The sequence below is a fragment of the Poecilia latipinna genome, unplaced genomic scaffold (genome assembly GCF_001443285.1).
Source record: "Poecilia latipinna isolate Pla-1442-1.1 unplaced genomic scaffold, P_latipinna-1.0 Scaffold498, whole genome shotgun sequence".
In the NCBI taxonomy this organism is placed as follows: Eukaryota; Metazoa; Chordata; class Actinopteri; order Cyprinodontiformes; family Poeciliidae; genus Poecilia; species Poecilia latipinna.
In genome coordinates this window covers 368,605-390,557 of record NW_015113114.1, presented here as the reverse complement: position 1 = coordinate 390,557, position 21,953 = coordinate 368,605, and the positions used below count along the sequence as shown (strand labels likewise).

Genomic DNA, 21,953 nt, shown 5'->3' with positions numbered 1-21,953 from the left:
CCCCACCTCCTCATCCAATTGCTGACAGTTTACACATAATCAACAGCTTGCAGGTGATGAGTGCTGCAAGTTTTCTATTATTCTTCTATACCTTCTGGTAAAATGCCGTGTAGATATAAATATTTCTGGTCTGTAATGTTGGACTGCTATTATATTTTAGCAAAACTGTACATTACAATGAAGAAATCACACAGCAAACCAAAGCTACATTTTTCACAAATTACACTGATGATAGCAATCGGATTTATAGTCAGACAGTCCAAAGAGATAGCATTTGTTTTCTTCAAAGTGTGGGGTGGTGTCACATTATAATGCAGTGGATTTGTTTCATTATTTTCACACTGCAAACTGATTTTTAATTTCACTCAGTTTTGAGAAACCGTGAACATTTTATCATTATATGCATTTGTAAACAGAAGAAATTGCTGTATCCAGATTACTGCCCTGTGAATTTATGCCTGATTTCATTAGCAGAGTGCCAGATTTTTTTTTTTTTGTTACCTTAAAATTTTATTTCAATCACCTCATGTAAAAAAGTCTTTGGAAATGGCTTCTACAAAATTGGGTGCCGACATGAGGATCCCGATGGTGCAGAGGATGGTGAAGAGAGAGAAAGCCATGAGGCAAAGCCTGTCGATGACAGACGCGGCAAACTTCCACTCGTTGCACACGGTCTCGTCCTCGTCCTGGTCACGAAACCTTTTGGCGATGTACCGCACCTCGTCCAGGATCTTGGCCAGCTCCAGCTCCATGTACCCCATGCTGGGGCTCTGACTCGATGGCAGGAGCAACTCGTCCTCGCCGGCTCGTCCGATCAGCCGCCCGCAGAGGACCCCGGAATCGGGAGAGGTGGCGGCCGTGGAGCAGTGGATGCTCTCCAGGCCGCGGACGCCGACGTAGAGCATGTGGCCGTTGGTGGACTGGGAGACGGAGCTGCTGGCGTTGAGGTCCATGCTGGTCAGGCTGCTCCGTCGGGTCTTGTTGTGGCAGGCTGAGCGCACTCTGTCTTCACCGGGGCGCTTCATGCGCAGGAACCAGGCACACCAGTTCAACAGGATGACGCGGGTCTACCAGATCACAGAATAATGAAGGCAAATATCATTTCCTTACGAGTTGTATGCAATAGTTCTGCTGAGTCTGCACAATTTGTGTTTTCATCGACGACAGTGATGATAATGTCAGAGCCTGAGTCGTCCTCAGGTAGTGCCCGGGAATATGTGCAATGATTATTTTTGTCAACAGCTGAAGTAAAAACAGCTTAGTTAAAATGTAAATGTAATCATTGTAAAATAAATACCACACAGATTGTAAGCAACAATAAAAATCGGAAGACTCACCCATTTTGGCATCTTTCCTCCGTCAGGATCGTGGTGGTGATATTGCAGGACCAAAACAGTTGCAATCACAGACAGACCAACAATCACCATGGTTGTGGCAAAGTATTCAGCTGAGGAAAGGAAGAAGTGAAGACCCAGAAAGCTGCGTTAGAAGCCAGCTGAGATAACGATTACAAGCATCAAATGAGACTGCTTTGTGGGAAAATAAAATTTTAACATTGAAGAACCACTCAATAATAATTCCACATAACACATAAATAATGATCCTAGAAAAATACCAACCAGTATTTGACCTGGAAGAGTTCCAGGTGGAGCCGAAAGTGATTTTACAAAGCATTAGGGAAAAAGGGGTTAAATACAAATGCACAACATTTTTCAGATTGCTGTGCATTAAAAAAAATGTAAAATAAAATTTCCCGTTTCACTTTCACATCAAAATTGAGAGCCTCTTCGTGTTAATCTCTTAGATTTTCAATTAAAAACAGAGGTTTGTGGTGGAAATGTGACAAACTATTGAAAAGTTCAAAACCCCTTTCGCGCGTTAGATTTGTCTGTAGTTTCCTGAGTCTCACACAAAAATGGAAAGAGAAAAGCTTTCTCTGTGTATTGCAGAAATATCACCTAGGATGACTCAGCTCTGAATTAAAGGAATGATCAAATCCTGGATGGCTGCTCAAATTGGCCACACTGTGATTTCAGAGAAACACATTAAAAAAAAATAAAAAAAATAAAAAAAGATGACAGGGGTTTTCACCGGGGCTTTTTCATTGATTGTGGTTGACAACCGTAGCAGCTGCTTTCAACTTCAGCCGGACTTACCTATTAAAGGCACAGAGTCTGATGTGGCAGGCATAATCTCTGCAACTAGCAGCATAAAGACCGTCAGGGAGAGCAGAACTGTAATGCCTGAGAAGGAAAAGCAAATCTCAGTGCGAATGTGACGAAAAGCATCCAGACGGCAATGATGAAGGTGTCACAACCTTTTGAATTAGTCTTAAGAGGAATTAAGACCTTGGAGTTGAAAGCCTCAACTTAACTCCTTATGACATTCTACTAATTGTGGCAAATAGCAGCATTTTTGTCATGTCTAACTGTAAAACACGTTTCCAGAAGGTGTTTGATCTGTCCATGTGAGAAGCAGCAAATTTCACATGGAAATGTCAGTGTTTAAAACTCAGTTGAAGTTTTAAGCACTGAGTTTGGAACAGAGACAACTTATTTTTTCGTCAGTACCCTTTTAGCCGGCGGTGGTGAGAAACTGGCTTCACTGCGCGTAGAAGGATTGATAGTCCAGCAGTCTCTAGTTTATGGCAGATTTGAGCCTTGATGCTTCTCTTGCTACTGTTCCTGAAAATCCTAATTGTTGAAGGCTGAACTAAGGCAACTTTTGAAAGGATTAACCAGGCTAAGATTAAGCTTTCGGAAAGATAAAACCCTACGGGCAAATAAAAGAATATTCTTAAAAACCTGGATTAGTGTGAACCAAGTCAAAATATCAGTAGCAATAACTTCAAGAAGATTGTCAAAGGTGTCAAATACACAAGCATGAATAATTTGAGCCTGTATTCTCACCCTGTGCATAAGAAACAAAGCAATGTTTGCAAACCATTGCAGCATCAGGCATTCGGTTTCTATGAACCTCAAATCTGGAACAAACTTCCAAAAAAACCCACAAAACAGCTGAAACATTGAGTTTTAAAAATTCACCTGTTTAGATTTGCTTTTGTTCCATAATAAATGTAAAAATTGCACATTTGTGCATTGACGATTTTAACAATGGCAATTTGCAAAAATGTAACATCTGTCATTGGCTTTCGCAGCTGTTGACCACATGATGTTTTTATGATCTTTACGTTTTCACGATGTAAACAACTGCTAGGGGATTATGATAACGAGATTGGTTTCTGATTCAAAGTTTCTGACTTGGTGTTGAACAGATAAAAGTTTCTGATAAGTTATAATGAACAGCTACTGGGAGTTTTTGCCGAACAGACTGGGGGAGTTGAGGAGCAAGTGGAGCGGCTTGCCCCGGGCTACGTCTCATCCAAAATCTATCAGTAGCTAAATGGGGTCGTTCTCGTGGCTGAGTTACTGCAGCCATCGCTCAAAAGTGTTCAAAACGTCCTAATAAAAAAGGCATTGAGTTGACAGGTCGATGTGTTGACTCCAGTTTGACGAGCACACGTGCCAGGACGCAAGCAGGCAGTTTTAACATAAGCTTCAGCTCCTCAGAGATCCATCGTTGGAGATGAGAAGCTTTCCAGTGTGATCCGCATAATAGTCTATCAACTTCAAACGGGCGAGTCTCATTTCATATTTCCTCTAGCAATCAACACATCAGAGGGAATGTATATGAAGGAGGGGGGGAACACACACCGGTTCGCACATCTGGCTCCGCAGCGAGGTTAATGATGGGAACCAGCTGCAGCGTATTTGAGGAAGCCGCATAAATCAATGCCCTTCTCTCCCACAGACAGCGCAGGCCGTACAACAAAAATCACTATTCAACCGCAAAACCTGCTTTCATGCAGCCTTAATCACTTATTCATAACGCTCCCAGTTCAACTGTGACAACCGAGATGAGATTGCTCTGTTTTCCTGATCAGACAATTAAGTCAGGCAGCCAGCGTTGATTATCTGCTCAGCTCACAAGGCTACAAAGGAAGTGAGTGAATAACAAACCAGTGGTTCAGCCTGAATGGGTGATTACCCACAAGACAAGTGGAAAGGGATATTAAGATGTTTTCGATGGAGAAAAGAAAAATAAAAAGGCTCGGCTGTGAAGTCTGAAGTGCTCTGGTCATAAATGACTTAATTATTTGACTATTTTTAACCGATAGGTTAGTAGCGTGAACATGCCACAGTTCTAATCAGCCTGGCAGGAGGCCAGGATAGAGCGGCGTCTGACAGGAGGGGAATAATAGAAAAACTCAAAAGAGGGTGGAAGGAGCGGCACGGAGGTCTGGTAGGAGTGAAATGGATAAAAAGACATAAAATAATAGGGATAAAAAAGCAACATTACAGGTCTGACAGGCTTAGAAAGTCCAAACATATTATTTTTATAAGATGGATGTTTCTGAACTACATCTCAGTGCACATTTAAAAAAATTAAATAAGAGAAACTGTCAGAACTTTCAAAAACGTGTCTTATTGTCATACTTTATTAGAAAACAAACTTACCAATCGGGAAATGTTGTTCAAAGTCTTGTCTGAGACTCTTTTTGGGACACGAAACTGGTTGGATTTACGAGTCGAGTCTCAACTTGGTTCAGGAGTTTATCATGTCAGGCTTTAATGTCCCCATACAAATTCACTTGTTCGTTGCTTGTCTCCTGCTTGCCCTTTATGTTGATTTTACACTGTGCCACTTTTGGCTTGGTTCAAAATTCAGTGAAACTTGTTTGATTTAAACAATTTCTCACTGTGTTTGAGAGAAATTTGTTTAAATAAGATAAACTCAAGGAACCAATTGGATCGTAAGGGTGGAAACGTGCATGCTGCCGAGTAAGTGTTTGTGCTAGTGGTGGTGTGTCTTTGGAGGAAGGTAGGTGGGGCTGGAGGTTGGGGTTTAGTGGGGTATTAGTTTGTTTGAGTCGGGAAGGTCCAATAATGAGAGAGGTGGGGAACCAGCAGGAAGAAGTATATCATCTATCCAGCAGATACCTTTAATGAAGTTGATCTAACAACAACCAGTTTGTTTGGCAAAGTTTCAATCTAAGTTCACACTTTATCCTAAAATAATTCAAATTAGACCAAGTCTATAGTGACAGAGGGTCAACATTCCCAGTTAGCATCACTTTGATGACAATGTTAACAGGTAAGCATGTAAACATAATTGTCTACAATTATGTAGTCAAGCATAATTCAGTGAGCAACTTGCCAATTATGAACGCTAGAAGAAACACACAAATGCACAGAACTTTCACTAACGAACGAACAATTACTTGTTTCCCCAAACTCTTTAAATCTGCCACACACCGATTGGACATAACATTACGACTTACTGGCGTAAAAGTTAGTTTCCTATTTGCTACCAAAAAAGGCCGGAGCCAATGAGGCATGCTTTATGGCAGAGCGCTCCATGAAGAGTCCTCTGCTGTCAGAGAACAGTGTGTCCATCCTAATGGACATACAGCAGACTGTGAAACACTTTGCATTGCTAGAGCCTTCATTCATAAACGGCATTAAATTCTTCCCCAGTTTAAGATATAGTAAGACCTGTAGTTGTTTCATTGTTTTTTCAGAGTTTCATCCAGGAACCAGTTTCTAGAGATACAGACCACAGAAAGACAGCCATCTACACATCACAAGTCGGCCCTCGCAAACTAGCTTTTAATAAAAAAAACCCACCAAGGACTAAATAAAATATCTGCCCTACTAACAAGCACCATGACGAAGAGGTAATCAGTGTTATTATCTTTAAAGGTCAGTAGTCAAAATAAAAACATTGGTTGACATGTCTTGTTCAGTAAATGAACAATGCAACAACGCGTAATAGTAACCCAATTAAAGGCAGAGTATGACACGCACTCCGTTGACAGCCGTAAATATTTATGCCAAAAATATGTCTCTAAAGCATCCGATGTTGCATCAGGACATTGACTGGCCATACATCTGGTTACAAACCTGTACACCCATTAGCTTAACCCCAAGAACAGCAACGTGAACTTGACTTAAATAACTGACAGAAGTAAGAAAAACTTGTATCGACGGCTCTCTTCTGATAACCCGTCAACTACTGACTGTTTTCTCTGACTAGTGTAGATGAAATGTGACTCAGGATGCAGCAAAGCCAAATAAGACTCAGACTGAACCCACGTTTTGTTACAGTTCTGCACTAAAACAGCACTGAACCGTAACACCGGAACAGAAGAGGAGCATTTGTTTTGATTTCTGTCACTTCATTTCAGCGTCCTGTCACTCATCTGTTGATGATGACACGAAGAAAAATATGAAACAAAATTGAAGCTTTTGTATTTTCTACAGTTTCTACACTGTCACATCAAGCAGAGAAGTGGTGTTACCTTGGGTTGTGCATTGAATAAGGTTTTCTAAGTACTTTCTACTCCTAAAAACATCTTAGACCAGTGTTTCTCAACCCTGGTCCTCACCGCCCCCCTGTCCTGCATGTTTTAGGTTTTTCCCTTCTGCTACACACCTGACTTGTATCTCTGGGTGATTAACAGGCTTCTGCAGTACTTGATGGTCATGCAATCATTTGAATCAGCTGTTCTGTAAAAGAGGCACATCTAAAACATGCAGAACAGGGGGGCGCTGAGGACCAGGGTTGAGAAACACTGTCTTAGATATTTAGTTTAGCAGGTTATAAAGTTGCAGAAGGTTGCAAGATTTAGTCAGGCTTAGCGTTTTCAGACAACTCTGCATAATTAATGGAAGACAGCTAAACCCAAACTTGAAAGGCATTCGATAATTATTCTAAAAATTCAGCTCTGCACTTTCTTACAGTACGTGTTCAACATTTTAATGTTCCTCTGAAGGATGACAACCTGCAAAGGTTTCTAAATCAGCAGATCTGCGCTATTTTGCTCATATGTCGGTGCGAGTGTGTGCATCGGTTCCCCAGACCCAGTGAGATCTTTTCCCCAGAGTCGGCCGGCAGGAGGAAGACGAGCAGAGCGAGGGTGGAGATCAGGACGCACGGGACGAGCAGGTTGAGGCCGTAGTAGAGAGTCCGTCTTCTCATCACCACTGTGAAGGTGATGTCAGGGTAGGGCTCGTCGCAGCATTCATAAAAACGCTCGTTCCTTCGACCTGGTACCTCTGTGAATACAAACAAAACAAAACAAACAAAAAAACCCAATCTGTTAAAGCAGCAGTGTGATGAAAAGCAAAACCCTGAGTAATGACAAAAAGGCCACCCTTTTACCAACAAGATCCCACTCTCCATTGGCGATGTAGCCAGTGACGTCTGCCTCCACCATCTTCAGATCCAGGGACCAGCCTCCGTACGTCCAGGAGCCAAACTTCAGATCACACCTCTGGACGTCAAAGGGGAACCAACGGACATCGATGTAGCAGGTGCTCTTGAAGATGCCTGTTTGTGGTGACGGACACAGAATACCCCTTTGATCTTGGATGGATATATGTACATAAAACACTTTAACTTGATATTCTCTGCAGCCAAGTTGTTAAAAGTTGTGAGCCAGGAAACAGGTAGAGAGAAAAGGAGAGAAGACCTGCAGCGAGGATCCCAAGGCTAGGCGTCAAACCCCAGATGGCTGCGTGGAAGACTAATAGCCTCTGCACAGAAAGCGCCTGCTCTGCCGCTTCAGAGCGTGTGTCGTCCCTCGACACCTTTTCCTCCTTTATCATGAGGTGTAACTTTTACAACTAGCAAAAATAAATTTCAAACAGAAGAACATCTGCAACAGCCTGGGTGTTTAACTGGGAACATTTGTTTTTAGTTCAGTGTTTATTCTTACTTTTACATCAAGTGCAGGGAAAAATAAACAGCCTAAGATAAAATTCAAGGATTCTCCCAGTACTTGCTTGCTTGAACAAGAAAATATTGGATTTTGTGATTTTTCTTTTTCTTTTTTGGCAGTCAAAATCACTGATTTTTGTTGTGCTACTTCAGAAATATACAGGTAACTTCCCTCTCTTATTTTTTTTTTAGGTTTCTTCTTCTGAACTTTTTTTTCCCCATTTGACATGGGTGTGTAAACTTTTGAGAGTCAGTATTTCTTCCCACTCTCTGACCTGACAAAATGCAATAAGGGAACTCAAAACAAACAAACAAACAAAACAAAACAAAAAAAAACACATGACAATGATACAACAATGCCAAACCAACAGGAGAGGCAGCAGAGAGTTTTTATTCCAGGAAGACATCGAGTCACGGTTTCATCCATCCAGCAAAGAGCCAAAAAATTCAAATTGACAACAGGATAAAAGAGAAGACTAATTCTTGGAGACAGCCACAGCAATTCCCATCCATATTTAAGAAAGATGAGATGCTGGCAGTAAACAAGATCTCTTCCCTCACCCACTGCAATGAAAACGATAGAGATGGAAAGAAGATGAAAAGTGATGGGCGGCAAACAAACAGAACAGCTCTTATTCACTGCCATAAAACCCTCAATAGTAAAATATAAATGTCGGGAAGCTTCAATGATTTATCTGCAGGCTGCGGGTCACATTTGTGTACGTTCGACTCATTTGTTACAGCCGCGTGGCCGATTGCAGCGTGTCATTATTTTGTGCCAGTTTTTAAAAGAGGGTCAGTTTGGAGTAAAGTTGAGAGGTAATTTGCTTTTGCCAGATGCAATCAATTCGGACTAGGTTCAGTGATGGAGCTATTTACGTTGGTATTGATTAAGATGCTGCAGCAGAGTAGGCCAAGGGTTTTTGCATTGTAAGGGATAAAGTGGGAAGAGGAGCCTGCCAAAGGGAAGCAGTAATTACTGGCTGTGTCATTGAGGCCTTCAGTTTCAGTAAGTTCCCTCATGTAAATCAGTGTTTGGGCATGCATGTGTTATTTATGGTTTTAGAGGAACGTTGTGTCTTTAACCAGGCTACAAGATGTCGATCGGGAAAAGAGTTTCGTCATGCAGAGTGTAGTTCCAACACTTCCTGTACTGCTGCATCGATGTGTGTTAAGGCTCTTACAAGTTATATTACATCATGCAAAAATACACAGAATTAAAAGGCGCATATTAAAACTTTGTTGACTTAGTTAAGTTTAGTCCACACTTGTTATTTTATGTGTGGCTCAAAATGTCACGAGGTGCAGTCAACTCGTTCTTCTGATTGTCTCCTGTTGGGTAAATTAAAAGAAATACAATTATTGTGGCAGAGAAGAGAGAAATAAAAATATAATCAGAAATCGACTTTCTATAAGCAAGTGATCATTTAAAGTAGCACAGCTATTTGTGATAGGAGATGAGAAAAGTGGCAGTTTTAAACTAACATCAGACATTTCTGCAAAAAGTTCGGGAATAATTTAAGAGTTCTTTGACGATATGTCTGACATTTGGTAACCATTAGGTAGCTAATAATACTGGTGAGTCAATATAAAAAAGAATTACTCAGAATTACTTTTAGGAGCTTTATCAACAAATTTTAGAAAACATGATAATGATTTAAAAGCAAAGACCGAGATGCTGCCAGAGTTTAAAAATTTATTTGAAATATTAATGTCAAAATATCCAAAACGTATTTATTAGCCATGTCAGTGTTGGCTACAGGTCTTATTTTTTTCTGTCTTTGCTTTTGATCGTCTGTTCGAATCAAACAAATAAATAAATAACAAATTAGTCAGATCATTAGAGCCACATTTATCAAATTAACACCCGTTTCCTAATAAATTAATGTTTTTTCTTGTATATAAAAAGTTGAAGCTCAGACAACATACAACAGATGTCTCAAATTATGAGGCAGTCTGCTTCTATTCCAGAGCTGACATGACTTATTTCCAAACTAATTAAACCAATGTATCTTAAGCTTTGCTTAAGTACATAACTACAAGAACATTCATATATTTTAAACTTTAATCTTTAAATGAAAGAAGAAACATAGAGAAAGAGTGGAAGAGAAAAAACTGTCATTATTAAAGCTGCCGTTTTGTTTTTTCCCTCCCACTTTGGTTAGTTTTTGTTGTATAAATGATGACATCAGAGGTCAGTCTGATGTATAATTGAACTTTGAACTCACTTGAGGTTTATTGCAAACCTGTGAGACCAAAGTGAACTTGAATCAAGAGGTAGAAAAAAAAATTGTAATTCTGCTAGGTGGTTTAACTTAAAGCTGTTTAGGTCAGATTGTGTAGAGAAAGATTAAGTAAACTTTAAACTTTATACCCTATTGTAAATAATGTTATGGTACTGGGATGGCTTTCAAAACAAGCATAATTTTTAGAGCTGGATTCACTTTGGGTGACTATGTCACAATAAAAAATTTAAATATATTCTGAGATGTAAAAGCTAACAGTACAAAAGCATGTATTTTCCAGAGATGACTGAATCAAGCGGCAACTTTTCTCTCTGAACTACAAATCTGATGCCATGTAGAGGGACGTTTTTTTGTTTTTTTTTTATCTTGAAGCGACACCAGTTAACTGAAGCAGAAAATAAAACTTAATGATCAAAACTGTGTGGATCACACTACATATTTGATGGGCCGTTTTAAAATGCATCCAACGATTCTGATGCAGCAGAAGTTCGGATTGACTCAATTTGTTCAGCAGTTTCCTGTAAAAGGATCCAAACTTCTTTTTTTTTTTTTTTACTTTTTTCTCTGAAACTAGAGCAATATTTTATTCTTCCTCCTCCAAGTCATCATCTCCCAGTCCTTGTGTACATTTATTCCGTCATAAGGCATGCAAAAATATTTTTTATAGTTAGCATTTCCTCCAGGGGGTCAGCAGGTTCATTGCACAGATTAATTTAAGATCAGATTTCAGCAATTGTTCGCTTAAAACAAAAAGGCTTGTAGAGAAAAGATGTCATACAGATTGCATCATATTTTGCTTTTAAAACCCACATAAACCAGCCATAGTAATAACACTACGGTCTAGCCGGCTTATCTTAAGCTTTGCATTAGAAGCAGAGTATAATGTTTAGTTATGGGTAAGCAGAGCAAACTTATTTCAGAGTAATATTTTCACAATGATACACAAAACACCAGAGCAATAATGTCAATAATGTCCGCTGGTGGTTAAGATCTGACAAACGAGCGGAGATTAAAATTCTCACCTGGAGGAAGATACGAACAAGCGCCTGAGGAGTTGACCAAAATGTTGGTGTGAAATGTTGCATCAAACCTTTCATCTGCACTGCAAACAGGATAAAAAACAAACAAACACAGAGACACAGTCAGAGTTTCATCTGCAACCAGAGCATGGCTTCAAACACTCTCAGTTGTTGAGAGCAGATGTTCGTATCTATACATCGCTTGTGGGTGCGAGGTGCAGTGCTAATTACAGCTCCCTGGCGTTTATCCTCGTCCTTCCCCGAAAGCATCTACATATCACTTCCAAATGAACTCCCCCGCCCGGCAATGATGACATGTTAAGCCGAAGTTAAAACAGAAAGCAGTTTGACCCCAAAACGTCTGACTTTTGAGCACAATGAAAAATAAGGCCCAGCACTTTTTCCCCCTTAGTTGAGTGCTTGTAATTTGGTTGTTCAGAACCTTTAAACGTTGATTAATGGTGATCTCTGGTGCTCTTTCCATTAGGGACCTATAATAAAAGCCCTTTCTCCTATCTCCTCTAATAGAATTTTATTCATTTGTCAAGATGATTTACTGCTCCAGATCACGGATCTAGATGGTCCTGAATATATAACAAGCTAACCTTGAATTGTAACGTTCTTGTCTTAAAAACTGCCTCCATGATGAGCGAGTCGTGACTTTGGAAAAATGAATCAATTTTATATTCTTAGTTTTTGTTTCAATGCTTAAAATGTGTTTATGAAGCTTTACAGCAGCATGGAGCTTCTGAGCGCTGAAACGATCAGAGGATTAAAAAGAACGACACATCAGCAGGATCGATTGATTACAAATGTAACCGAACCCGTCCAGTAGAAATATATCAGTCTGTCATGAATTTGTTCAAATTAAAAATGAAAGCTCTAAAATAAAAATAAAAAACAAACACAACAAATTAATACTGCAGTGGCATAACCTCACACTGAGATAAAACACATGAGGGATAATTGTTTTCAACACAAACCCCAGCAGAACTCATAGGAGTTCATTTCATATAAATGTAACTAACGCGTTTCTGTCAATCTGAACGTTACTGTTCTGGCGAGTGACATTAAAAAGAGTGGCTAAAACATTTTAATTAGTAATCCACGACTTCCTGTTCCCGCGCCGCGTAAACGTGAAGTGACACAAATGCCAATTTCTCTTCTTCGAAATGGGAACGACAAGACAGCATGTCATTCAAGTTATGCAAATGTATAATCTTCATAAGAAGGGAAAAGACTTGAAGGAAAACAGCTTCTAACCTAAACCTATAAAAGTTTTTGTTTTTTTCTTTTTACTGGAACAAGTGGATCAAGGCTAGAAGAGGATATATGTTGCCACACGATGATAAGGGAAGAAAAAGCATCTGAAAAGCTCTGAACGGCAGCATGAAGGGCCATGAGTGTCAGTGAGGCTGCGTAGCAACCTCTAGATGCCTTTTAATTATCAATTGGTTGTTTCGAAAAGCATGCCAGCAAAAAGACCTTTTCTGCCCAATCATCAAAAAAAATAAATGCATGGAGTTTGGTGCAATGGGGTCTTTAATTGGCACTGTGTGCTTTGGTCAGATGAGCCCAAAACGGAGATTTCAGCAATACTACAAAGGATGTGGGGAAAAAGTGCCTCATGCCTATTGTGGTGGATCTTTTATATGGGGAGTCAGTTTAGAGGTTAGAGTCTTTGCAATAGCAGCACATTTTTAATAAAACTCTGGTGGCTGAAAACAGCCTGTAAATGGATCTTTTGGGGGTTAATGAACAGAGACGTGTAAAAATCAATAATCATCTGCTTAAGTGAGCTAAAAAGCATAAGAGCAGCCCCAAAAAGTCTAGAAAAATGATGGAAAGCAAGATGGCCAAAACTTGCATGCTCCAATCTAATTTACCAATTCAGGAGATCTATCCTGTGTTCATAGCGTTAGCCAACGTCTAGCTTCTTATTTTACATTTTAATTGAATTTATTAAATGTGGAAATTGCTTCAAGTTCAGAATGTTACAGAGTGGCACAATAACAGATCCTGACATCCTTTTGGTCAACCTCATCAATGAATCAGTCCCAGGATAATAAACGATGCAGCGCTAATCAACAAACGTCAATTTATGTCCAATTTGTGTCGCATCAATATTGTCTGCATAAAAAAAAAAAAAAAGACTCTCGTACACAGGACTCAGCTCTTTCAGAAGCTTCACTAATGGAGTTGTGAATAGAGATTAAGCCAAAGCACACATGTTTGGTAAACATATTTGCTGATGCTGATTGTGTTGCCATTGTGCCTCTTTTTAACTGGCTCAGTAAGAATGCCTGTATGAGCTAGAGGTCACGACTCTCTTATATTTACATGATTTTTTTTTTTTTTTGAGTCAGAAGCTTGAACGTTTGGGAACCGCTGATTTACGGAGCTACCAGACGGGCAGTGTGGTGTTTTAAATCCAACCTGTTGTAAAGCAGGATGTCTGGTTTCCAAATGAGATGGTCGGGAAATCTCACGTTGGTCACGCCCGGGTAGTCCAGTGGGTTCCACTGGAGGTAATGGTCATTCCAGTACTGTGAAATGTAAAACCATAACATATTCATCAGGCACATGTCCCCTCTACGTTCTCTATATGCGCAGCTCCACTTTGATAAACCTGGGATTTAAGAGAACTCTTCATGCTGCAGTGACATTTTTAACCCGACAGAAAGCGCCGCTTGTGGGCGAATTTGTGCAACCAGGAGCCGAGTTTAATCTTCAGTAGAGTGTCTCAGAGAAATTATGTTTGTCATTACGTTTAGCATAAGGAAAGCAGTTGAGATTTTGACATAATAACGGCGCATAATAACAGCAGAAGGAGGAAAAGTGAAGGGATCAATGCAATTAATTCACCGGGAATGTTTGCAGAGAGAGACTGGAGCGATCTGCGCAAAAGCAGCAAAATCATTTCACCCAAAAACAACAACTGAAGTTTTGATTCATTCTAAAGGGAGCCTCGTCATAAATACAATGATTCAAACAATTTGAGAAATTTGATCTAACAGAACACAGCTCTATGCAGCCTTTTGCCTTATGGGATCAAATCGATACGTTTAGGCAAAACCTAAAAGTCTGTAACAGGATCAGAGTGCCGCAGGTTGCACGGCCCACTCGTTATCGATACTTCTTGAATAAATAGCTTTTAATAAAGGGCCTTTTTGAAATCTGCCCTGTAGTCCTACTTTAATTGATTCACACCGTGGTGTTCAAACAATGGCTGTCATCAGCATGAAAGGACATAAAGGTCAGTGTTTAAAGGCTGAGTAAAGCACACCGAAAGACTCACTGGTCTGGTTTAAAACAGCTTTTTTTCACAGAGAAACTTACTCGCAAAAATGCAGTATTTCCTAAATGCTTGCGAATGTGCGATCCAATTAAACACAATGCAGCATCGCATTAGTTCAGAGACATGAATATTTTTGAGTTTGAGTTGAAAAAAGCCAACTTTTAATGATATTGCCTATTAATAAGCATATTATGGTAATAGATAAAGGCTAAGCATGTATGATCTATTTACGGAAACTCTTTGATCGAGTTTGAGCTTTCGGAGTTATCTTGTGATATTGAATGCATCTTTGGGAGGTTCAAGTTTTCTTCTCTTGGGTTTTTCACCAAGATTACTAAATCAGTGCCAACAAATCGTTGATCCAAAGGTTGCTGTCTGAGCTGGTGCTTCTGTGCGCGTGTGTGTGTGTGTGTGCGTGTCAGACTGCTGCTGTGATTCCAGAGAGTGATTTAAACCAGGCCAAGCAGCATCGGGAGAGCTTGCTGACGATGCAGCAGAAGGGAAGTATGGTGTCACAAAACGGACAAGCCGCAATAAAGCTCCAGTGTTCATACACTTCATTTCACCGCACAAGGGAGAAAGGCTTTTATTGCTCCCGTGGAAGATGGACAGAAAAGAAAAAAAAATACTGCAAAAATTTAAATGTGAATAACGCATTTTAGCAGAATTCATATTTATGTTCCAGTAGGTGAACAAACCACGTCTCTAGGGCTCCCCGATTAAAATACCCAACAAATAAAACGTCAATCTGTTGAGTAATTTTGCGCCGTAAAGAGCTATAAAGCCTTAAATGAAGAAGCGGAATTGTTCGTATGAAATTATCTGCAAATAATTTAACAACTGAGTCGGCTGCAGCTTTCCCTCTCATCCTGCGCAAGCTCGGATGGGTTCAGATCGCAAAACTATTCACATGATAATTGATATTAAGAAAAATGATGACACAGTGCCCTGCGTGAACGTTCACATCCTCGAAACATACAGGGGAGGGGGACAGACCTAAGCAGCAGAGATTCGAAAGCTCAAATGGGACAATCAAGGAAGATACAGCAACCATGTCAAAGGTGATGTGGTAAAATAAAACCAGGATGACAAGATAAAAGTTTAAACCAGATTTTAATATGGTAAAACAGCCTAGTCAAAGTCCATATGCACATATCCTCTCCACGCCAAATGACTGACCTTGAGCTATTTTGCAAAAAAGAATGGACAAAGACTTTCTTCTGTAGCAAACACGTGCAGCTGGTTTTTCATTAAAGAATTGCCTCAGGGGCAACATAGCATGGCCATACCATACATTTTGTAAACAAAAACATAGAAAAAAAAATTTAAACTTGAAAAATGGGTTGACCTGTCCCATACAATCCAAATAAAATTCAGTGAAGTCTGACGTAATGTGACAAAGTCTGTATGCATGTTGTTATTGAATCATAAACATCTTTACTGTGACTTTTATGCATGAAAAAAATAACTTCTTACCAGCTGAAGCCAAATGTTGGTTGTTAGAACCTGGTTCTTCTCATCCTGTTGATAAATTAATAAATCGTTATTTGCACACTTTGCTGTTTGCTTCAATGTTTTCTCTCATTTCAGAAACAGAAAACAGTAAGTAAGCGACCAGGCTAGCTTCACAGATCGCGATTTTGGTATTAAAATGCTTCTAAAGGAAATTTCTGTCATGCCTGCAACAGTAGAAAATAACATTTCTCCCATTTTTCTAGTTTCTAATTTCTACATCGGACTGGGTGTTAGTCGCTGCAGAAGACGAGTTTAGGAATATTTTTATTGCAACAGATCATTTACGCACCACATCCATGATCTGCATGAGGCTGAGGCCAAAGTAAACCGTGAGGCTCTGAGAGTCGTTGAAAACCGGTCTCTCCAGCGGGTTGTACCCGGTCATCAGATTACTGTACAATTTGCGCTGAGATGGACCTTGTTGAGAAACTGCAGAAGGAAAGAGTGAGTAGTTAATCAATGCTCTATTAATTACAGATGTTGCATAAGGTCACAGCCAGTTTTCTTTTTATAACACATATTCTGATAACTTTTTTTATGCCATTCAGGTTCGTAGAAGCCTGAATGCCATGCTGTTATCATTTGGAAAAAAATGTGGCATCCATGAATAGAAACTGTTGTGCGCCCTCAACCAGCAACCTGACGCACATATTACGAAGGTTACCATGTCAACTGGCCGTATTGTGCTAAAAGCTATGAATTCACAAAGTGTCATGATGTGAAGGACTTCGGTTCAGGTAGTAACTGGATATAGATGTCGTTCTGTGTGTTTAAGGGTTTGTTAGATTATTGCTTCTGGACCATTAATTACTTCTCAGCTAGAATAGACCAATAGTTCTCAAAGTTAGGCTTGGATCCTCATTTGGAGTCAAATCAACAGATTCTTTTCAGAAATCATCCTAAATAACAAAAGAGACAATCATAAAGAACATTTATGCTGTTATTCAAAGAACCTTTTGAGAAGGCTATTTTCAAGCAAGTTTAAGCAAGTATTGAATTTGCTTTCCATTAAATCCATATTTCTGTATTAAAATTTGATTTGATGTAATATTTTTAATACATCTAATTCATATGTGTTTCGCTAAGTGAATTGAGAAGCAGGAATGAATGAACTTTCCAGTAATGCTCAGATTTATTTACAATTAAACATAAACAGTAATGCTGTTAAAGCAGTTTGAGTTGTCATTATACCCCTGTGTAATTGACTTTACCACATTCTGGTAACAAATTTTATTCACAGTTATTTTGTGAGTTGGACATTTTTTTTTTTTTTTTGACGTTTGTGTCATGTATAGAGGTGGAGGTGGCGAGAGTAAACCCAGCCAGGACCCAGATTGAGAGGTGATGATGATGATTGGTTTAATAGACAGTAGCTCAAAACAGACCAGTTCAGGTGGCACAGCAGAGAACATAAGCAAAGCTTAAACCGGTAGCAACAGAAACAAAGGACTGACCACCGAGCCAAACCGACCAGCACTATACAGTTCTACTGGAGGGCTAACAAACAGACTGACACACGACGAGGATCCGACAAGAGACAAAGACAACAGGTGGACTTAAATACACAGGGAGGGTAATCAGGGAATGAGACACACCTGGGAAACAATCAACAGGGAAGAGAGGGCAGAGACAGAACTAAACACAGAAAACCTCAAAAATAACTACACAGAAAACACAGAACACAACAGTTTGGTAACTATCGATGTAGACCCTTTTAATTTTGGCCTAGCTCATTCCCATTTAACATGAGTTCAATGTTGATTTTGAACGCTTTAATTAGTGTTAAAGCGAAATTTTTTGTCTTACGACGATAAATAAATGTTTAAAAACAAAGTGAGGATCTGCAGATTTGTAACACACCTCAAAGTGAGTAATACATCTATGGTGTTGGTGGGATGGAATGAATAGATTTGAATGTGGTGCTTTGTTCTTCGTGTTAAATTCAGCAAGGATGAAAAGAATAAGCAATCACTGCACATCAAAACAGTAAACATTTAATTTAATTTAATTTAATCAGTTGTAATGTTAGTGTTGCTTTCATAACAGCCTTCTGCAAGCATTTCTTCTCTTTCTGATTTATATTGCTTCTGGCATGATTATGTACAGCCTCCAATGTTTTGATTCGCTTTGCAATCATGCAGATTGACATTTCACTGATTACCTTAATGGGAAAACATAGTATTTCTAGTAAGGCGGGAATGACTGGTTGCAATTTTCAGCGTTGAACGTTGCATAGAACTTGAGAAAAAGCCAGAGTAAACAGGTTACAACAAAGGCTCAGATGATGCATACACGGACATGCATTTATAAAACATCAACGCAAACATGATTCTTGTGATCCATTTACACCAAAGAATCTGAATGTGCTGAAAAACAAGCATAAAGACATGAACGCGTCACGCTGTCGCAGAAGGTCAACAGCACAAACTAAGTTATGTGGCTCAGACTGTGCTGTTCGTCCACGTTCAATCAATTTCTTTAGATCAAGAGCAAAAGCTGTCTATCAGAGATGAGAGGAAATGCATTAGCTACAGAAAACCTAATGAAAGGATTAAACCTCAAACTTCATAGAGAGCAGAAGTCCCCTCTACTCTGATAACCGGAAAGAAATTCAGCGCTTCGCAGCTGATCTGGGAAGGGCTCTGAAGATTTTTGAAGAGCATTAGCTAACAAACAACATCATGGGGACCAAAGAGAAATCCAGACATGACAGAGGCAAAGCTGTGAAAAATAATTTCAGCAGAGACAGGAAAGTAGGTGAAGTTAAATTTAGGGAAATGCTGGATGAAAACCTGTTGAGGCTGCAGAAAATTTAAGATTTCAACACTAAGAGCTACAGTCTCGTGGTTTAGATCAAAACATCCATGGCTTTGAATGGTCTAGTCAAAGACCACTTAAACACAAAACTGTAAAACTGATGTCCATACATCCCATGTGGCTGAGCTTGAATTAAAAAAAAATCAAGCTCTAGATAGACAAAGTATGAAGACACAGACCCCAAAAGTCTTGCAGCTTTGATTCCAGTAAATGGTGCTTTTACAATAAGATTTAGATGGGTATGTTGCACTCTTCAGATTTAGATTTATAAAAGGAAAAAAAAACTGGAAGTCATTGATGATTATTCTTCAGTTTCAGTTTGTGTTGTTCTGTTAAGTAAAATCTCAATAAAACACACTTAAAAAAAAAAAAAGCTTGACACCGAATTCAATTTCTGGTTATTATTTTGATCAAACCTATGGCTAAGTCTTGTTGGATCTGCAGGTTTGGTTAAAACAAACAGAAAAGAGAATTTTAGGATTGTATTTGACTCAGAAGTTACCGATATGCAGCTCTACTCTGTATTTTGGGCTGTAACATTTCAGCGTGTGGCATATTCAAAGTGCAATGGTCCGTCGGTGTCACCGTCGTCACATCCAAGGTGCTGAAACACACCCAGCCGAGGCAAACCAATCCACCTCCGAAACCTGGATGCGATTCATCTTGCAGTGAAAACTCAAATCAGACCTGTCTCTCATTTTAACACACTGTCGTTCCTTGTCCTGAGTTATGGAGTGTTTCTGGCACCGTCCTTTCACTTTCACTAATGGCCACAGCCCAATTATCCCAAACCACCTATGAGAAGCGCATTATCCTGATGATTTGGCCGAGAGTGCGCTCTCGGTAGACGTCTCTCCAGTCTCCCCTTTTCATCCACTTCTTTCGTTATAAAAGATTCGCTGAAAGCTTGTGGGGGACAAAAGCCCTGTTGATGCTTCCTCCTCTCTCTGCTCCCACCATAGTCAAGTTTCACCCTGAGAATCAACGAGGTGTAATCAGCGCGGGTTGCTGTAGTACACTGCGGAAACATTTACATCACAGCGGACATTCCTAATTTACTATTACGTGATCCGTTGCTGGAAATCAGGTCAAACTTATAGAAGGACAAAAGCAAATCCTTTTGACCCTATAATCAAATTCACTCAGCACAGCAGAACGAAAGACAAGGACTTTACTTACCCAAGACGTGCTCGGGCATTTATGTGTGCAGCAATGTGCATGCACTCGTTTCTTTCCATCTGCCTAACATTCAAGTCTGCTTGAACAAGAGCCAGTAAAGTGTAAAACTGAAGAGCAACAACGGGTGATTGCCTCTTAGTGAATTGCTATTCAAAATTCAGAACAAGTCAGTTTAATAGTTTGGGCGATTTAAATACGTCCTTCTAGACTACAGACGTTGCATCAAATGACACAATGGAAGTTTTTATTCTAAAAATTTCGATCTCATAATGAAGGTTTTATTTTTATTTATTTATTTTTTTTTTAAGCTGGAGCTTTGCAGCCATCTCTCTGTTTGCATCTGCGTTTCTGTCACCCAGAACATACAGGCCATCTTTAGGAAGATGCTGGTGCTGACATCTTCAGACTTAGTGACTCATTAGTGTAGTCCTCTACAGGCAGGCAGGTCCCTCTTTAAATCAGTCACACAGAGAGCGCATCAGCAGAAGTTGCAACAAGTTCAGTGCTGACAGACTGAAACTTACACCCACAACAAGCAGGAGTGCCTTCAGAAGGTCATTAGAAAGGAGAAGGCCTGATGGGACTGGCAAAACAAAAATAAATAAATAAATAAAAGAGAGAGAAGTGGAGTGACCTCTTTCCTGGCTGCATCACAGTTTCATCAATTCACAAAAATAAAGCCAGGATAGTGGCAAATTAACGTAGTGTCATTAATAGATGTTCTGCAATGAGGTCAATAATAATAATTAAAAAAAAAACTTATAACACTGTAAACACAGGAGAGCAGGATGATGATGATTTTTTTGGGGGGATGAGGATCTGATGATGAATTTATAAAGATTTTTGGTTTAAACATTTAGTCATTTTTTTTTCTCGCAAATGCATATTTCCCCCCCCCCCGTTTTTCCATTCTTTATTTGACTTAAATCCAGCAGGTCCCAGAAAAAAAGATGAGATGAATACAGTTCGAACTAACTCCCGAATGAATTTAAATGTTGTAAAATTCAGATTTAATTCTTAAGAACGGGTTACATTGTATAGATAAAATAAGACACACTGGTTGTGTTCAATCAGGGAATCAACCCAGCAACGTTTTACTCACAAGAAAAGCAGAAATCCTGGAGGGGGAAATAAAAAACACACACACGCACGATCATCTGCTTTCAAATAAATTTGCTCTCCATCTTCATCTCTGCCTCTGGAAGGAAGTTGTTAACTGATTAATGAGAGTGCCTACCTTTCACTGTGCAGACGGAGATCCCTACAAAAAGCATGAAATTCAGCAGATCCATGTTGAACCGATCAGCTTTCCCCACAGATTATCGCTGGAGCTGCGGGAAGATGCGGGAATGATGATGATACTGAAGGTGGCGTGGGAGGGCGCAGCGGCTAAGACACAAACTCCTCCAAATAAACTGTCCGCGGCCGGACAGTTTTTGGATAAGATCGATCCACCTTCGAGAGTTTGGCTCGCCTTTTAACAATCTTCTGAGAACGTTTGGGAAGTTATTTCATCATTAGTGGATTAACCAATCAAAGCATTTATTACATTACTACAAGTCCCGTCGTCCATTCCTCGTATAATTTCTCTTTCTGTACTTCTTAAAAAAAAAAAAAAAAAAGCAATTGCACAATAGTAAGAAAAATATTAATGGACAAATACGTCGAACATAATCCAACACTTTTTGTTTTGAAATCGACGCAATTTTGTGCTGTAGATACCAGGATTGCAACACTTTACAGTCCTACGTTAGTGGAGCAAGGAGACATCTGCTGGTCACTGAGAGGTATTACACTCCGATTATACAGTTGCGAGACGGTCCACAAGTCTGCCCTTAGAGCCATTTTAAACGTTTTTGAGCAAGTGCAAATATTCAGATTGTATTCAGGTGTGTTATGTGTGTATCACGTTGGTCAAGCATATTCAGCATTACCTGCAAAAATATCTATTTTGGTGATAAAAAAAAAATAGAAGAAAAAACACATTGCAAAACAAACAAATGAAAAAAACACAAACACCGCATTAAATAAAACATAATATCTGCGTACTGCCCGTTGACGCAGTTGGACGCACTGTTGCCTTGCAGGAACAAGGCT

General features: G+C 39.6%; 1 protein-coding gene across 1 annotated transcript; it reads right to left on the bottom strand.

The window, feature by feature from the left end:
* Positions 1 to 127: 127 nt before the first annotated feature.
* Positions 128 to 21,551, bottom strand: chrna7a (cholinergic receptor, nicotinic, alpha 7a (neuronal)). Its single transcript, XM_015040171.1, has 10 exons — positions 21,094 to 21,551; positions 16,150 to 16,289; positions 15,822 to 15,866; positions 13,484 to 13,593; positions 11,051 to 11,130; positions 7,225 to 7,392; positions 6,924 to 7,118; positions 2,157 to 2,243; positions 1,338 to 1,447; positions 128 to 1,067 (listed from the first exon to the last, which is right to left on the bottom strand). The coding sequence occupies exons 1-10, from the start codon at positions 21,146 to 21,148 to the stop codon at positions 525 to 527; spliced, it is 1,533 nt and encodes a 510-aa protein (XP_014895657.1). The 5' UTR covers positions 21,149 to 21,551; the 3' UTR covers positions 128 to 524.
* Between the last annotated feature and the right edge of the window lie 402 nt (positions 21,552 to 21,953).

Excerpts from the sequence above, each read along its gene's own strand:
- chrna7a (XM_015040171.1), bottom strand. The coding sequence starts at position 21,148 with ATGGATCTGCTGAATTTCATGCTTTTTGTAGGGATCTCCGTCTGCACA. Across the intron at positions 15,867-16,149 it reads TCATGCAGATCATGGATGTG|GATGAGAAGAACCAGGTTCT; the intron begins GTGCGTAAATGA and ends ATTTATCAACAG. Across the intron at positions 1,068-1,337 it reads GAGGAAAGATGCCAAAATGG|ACCCGCGTCATCCTGTTGAA; the intron begins GTGAGTCTTCCG and ends GTGATCTGGTAG.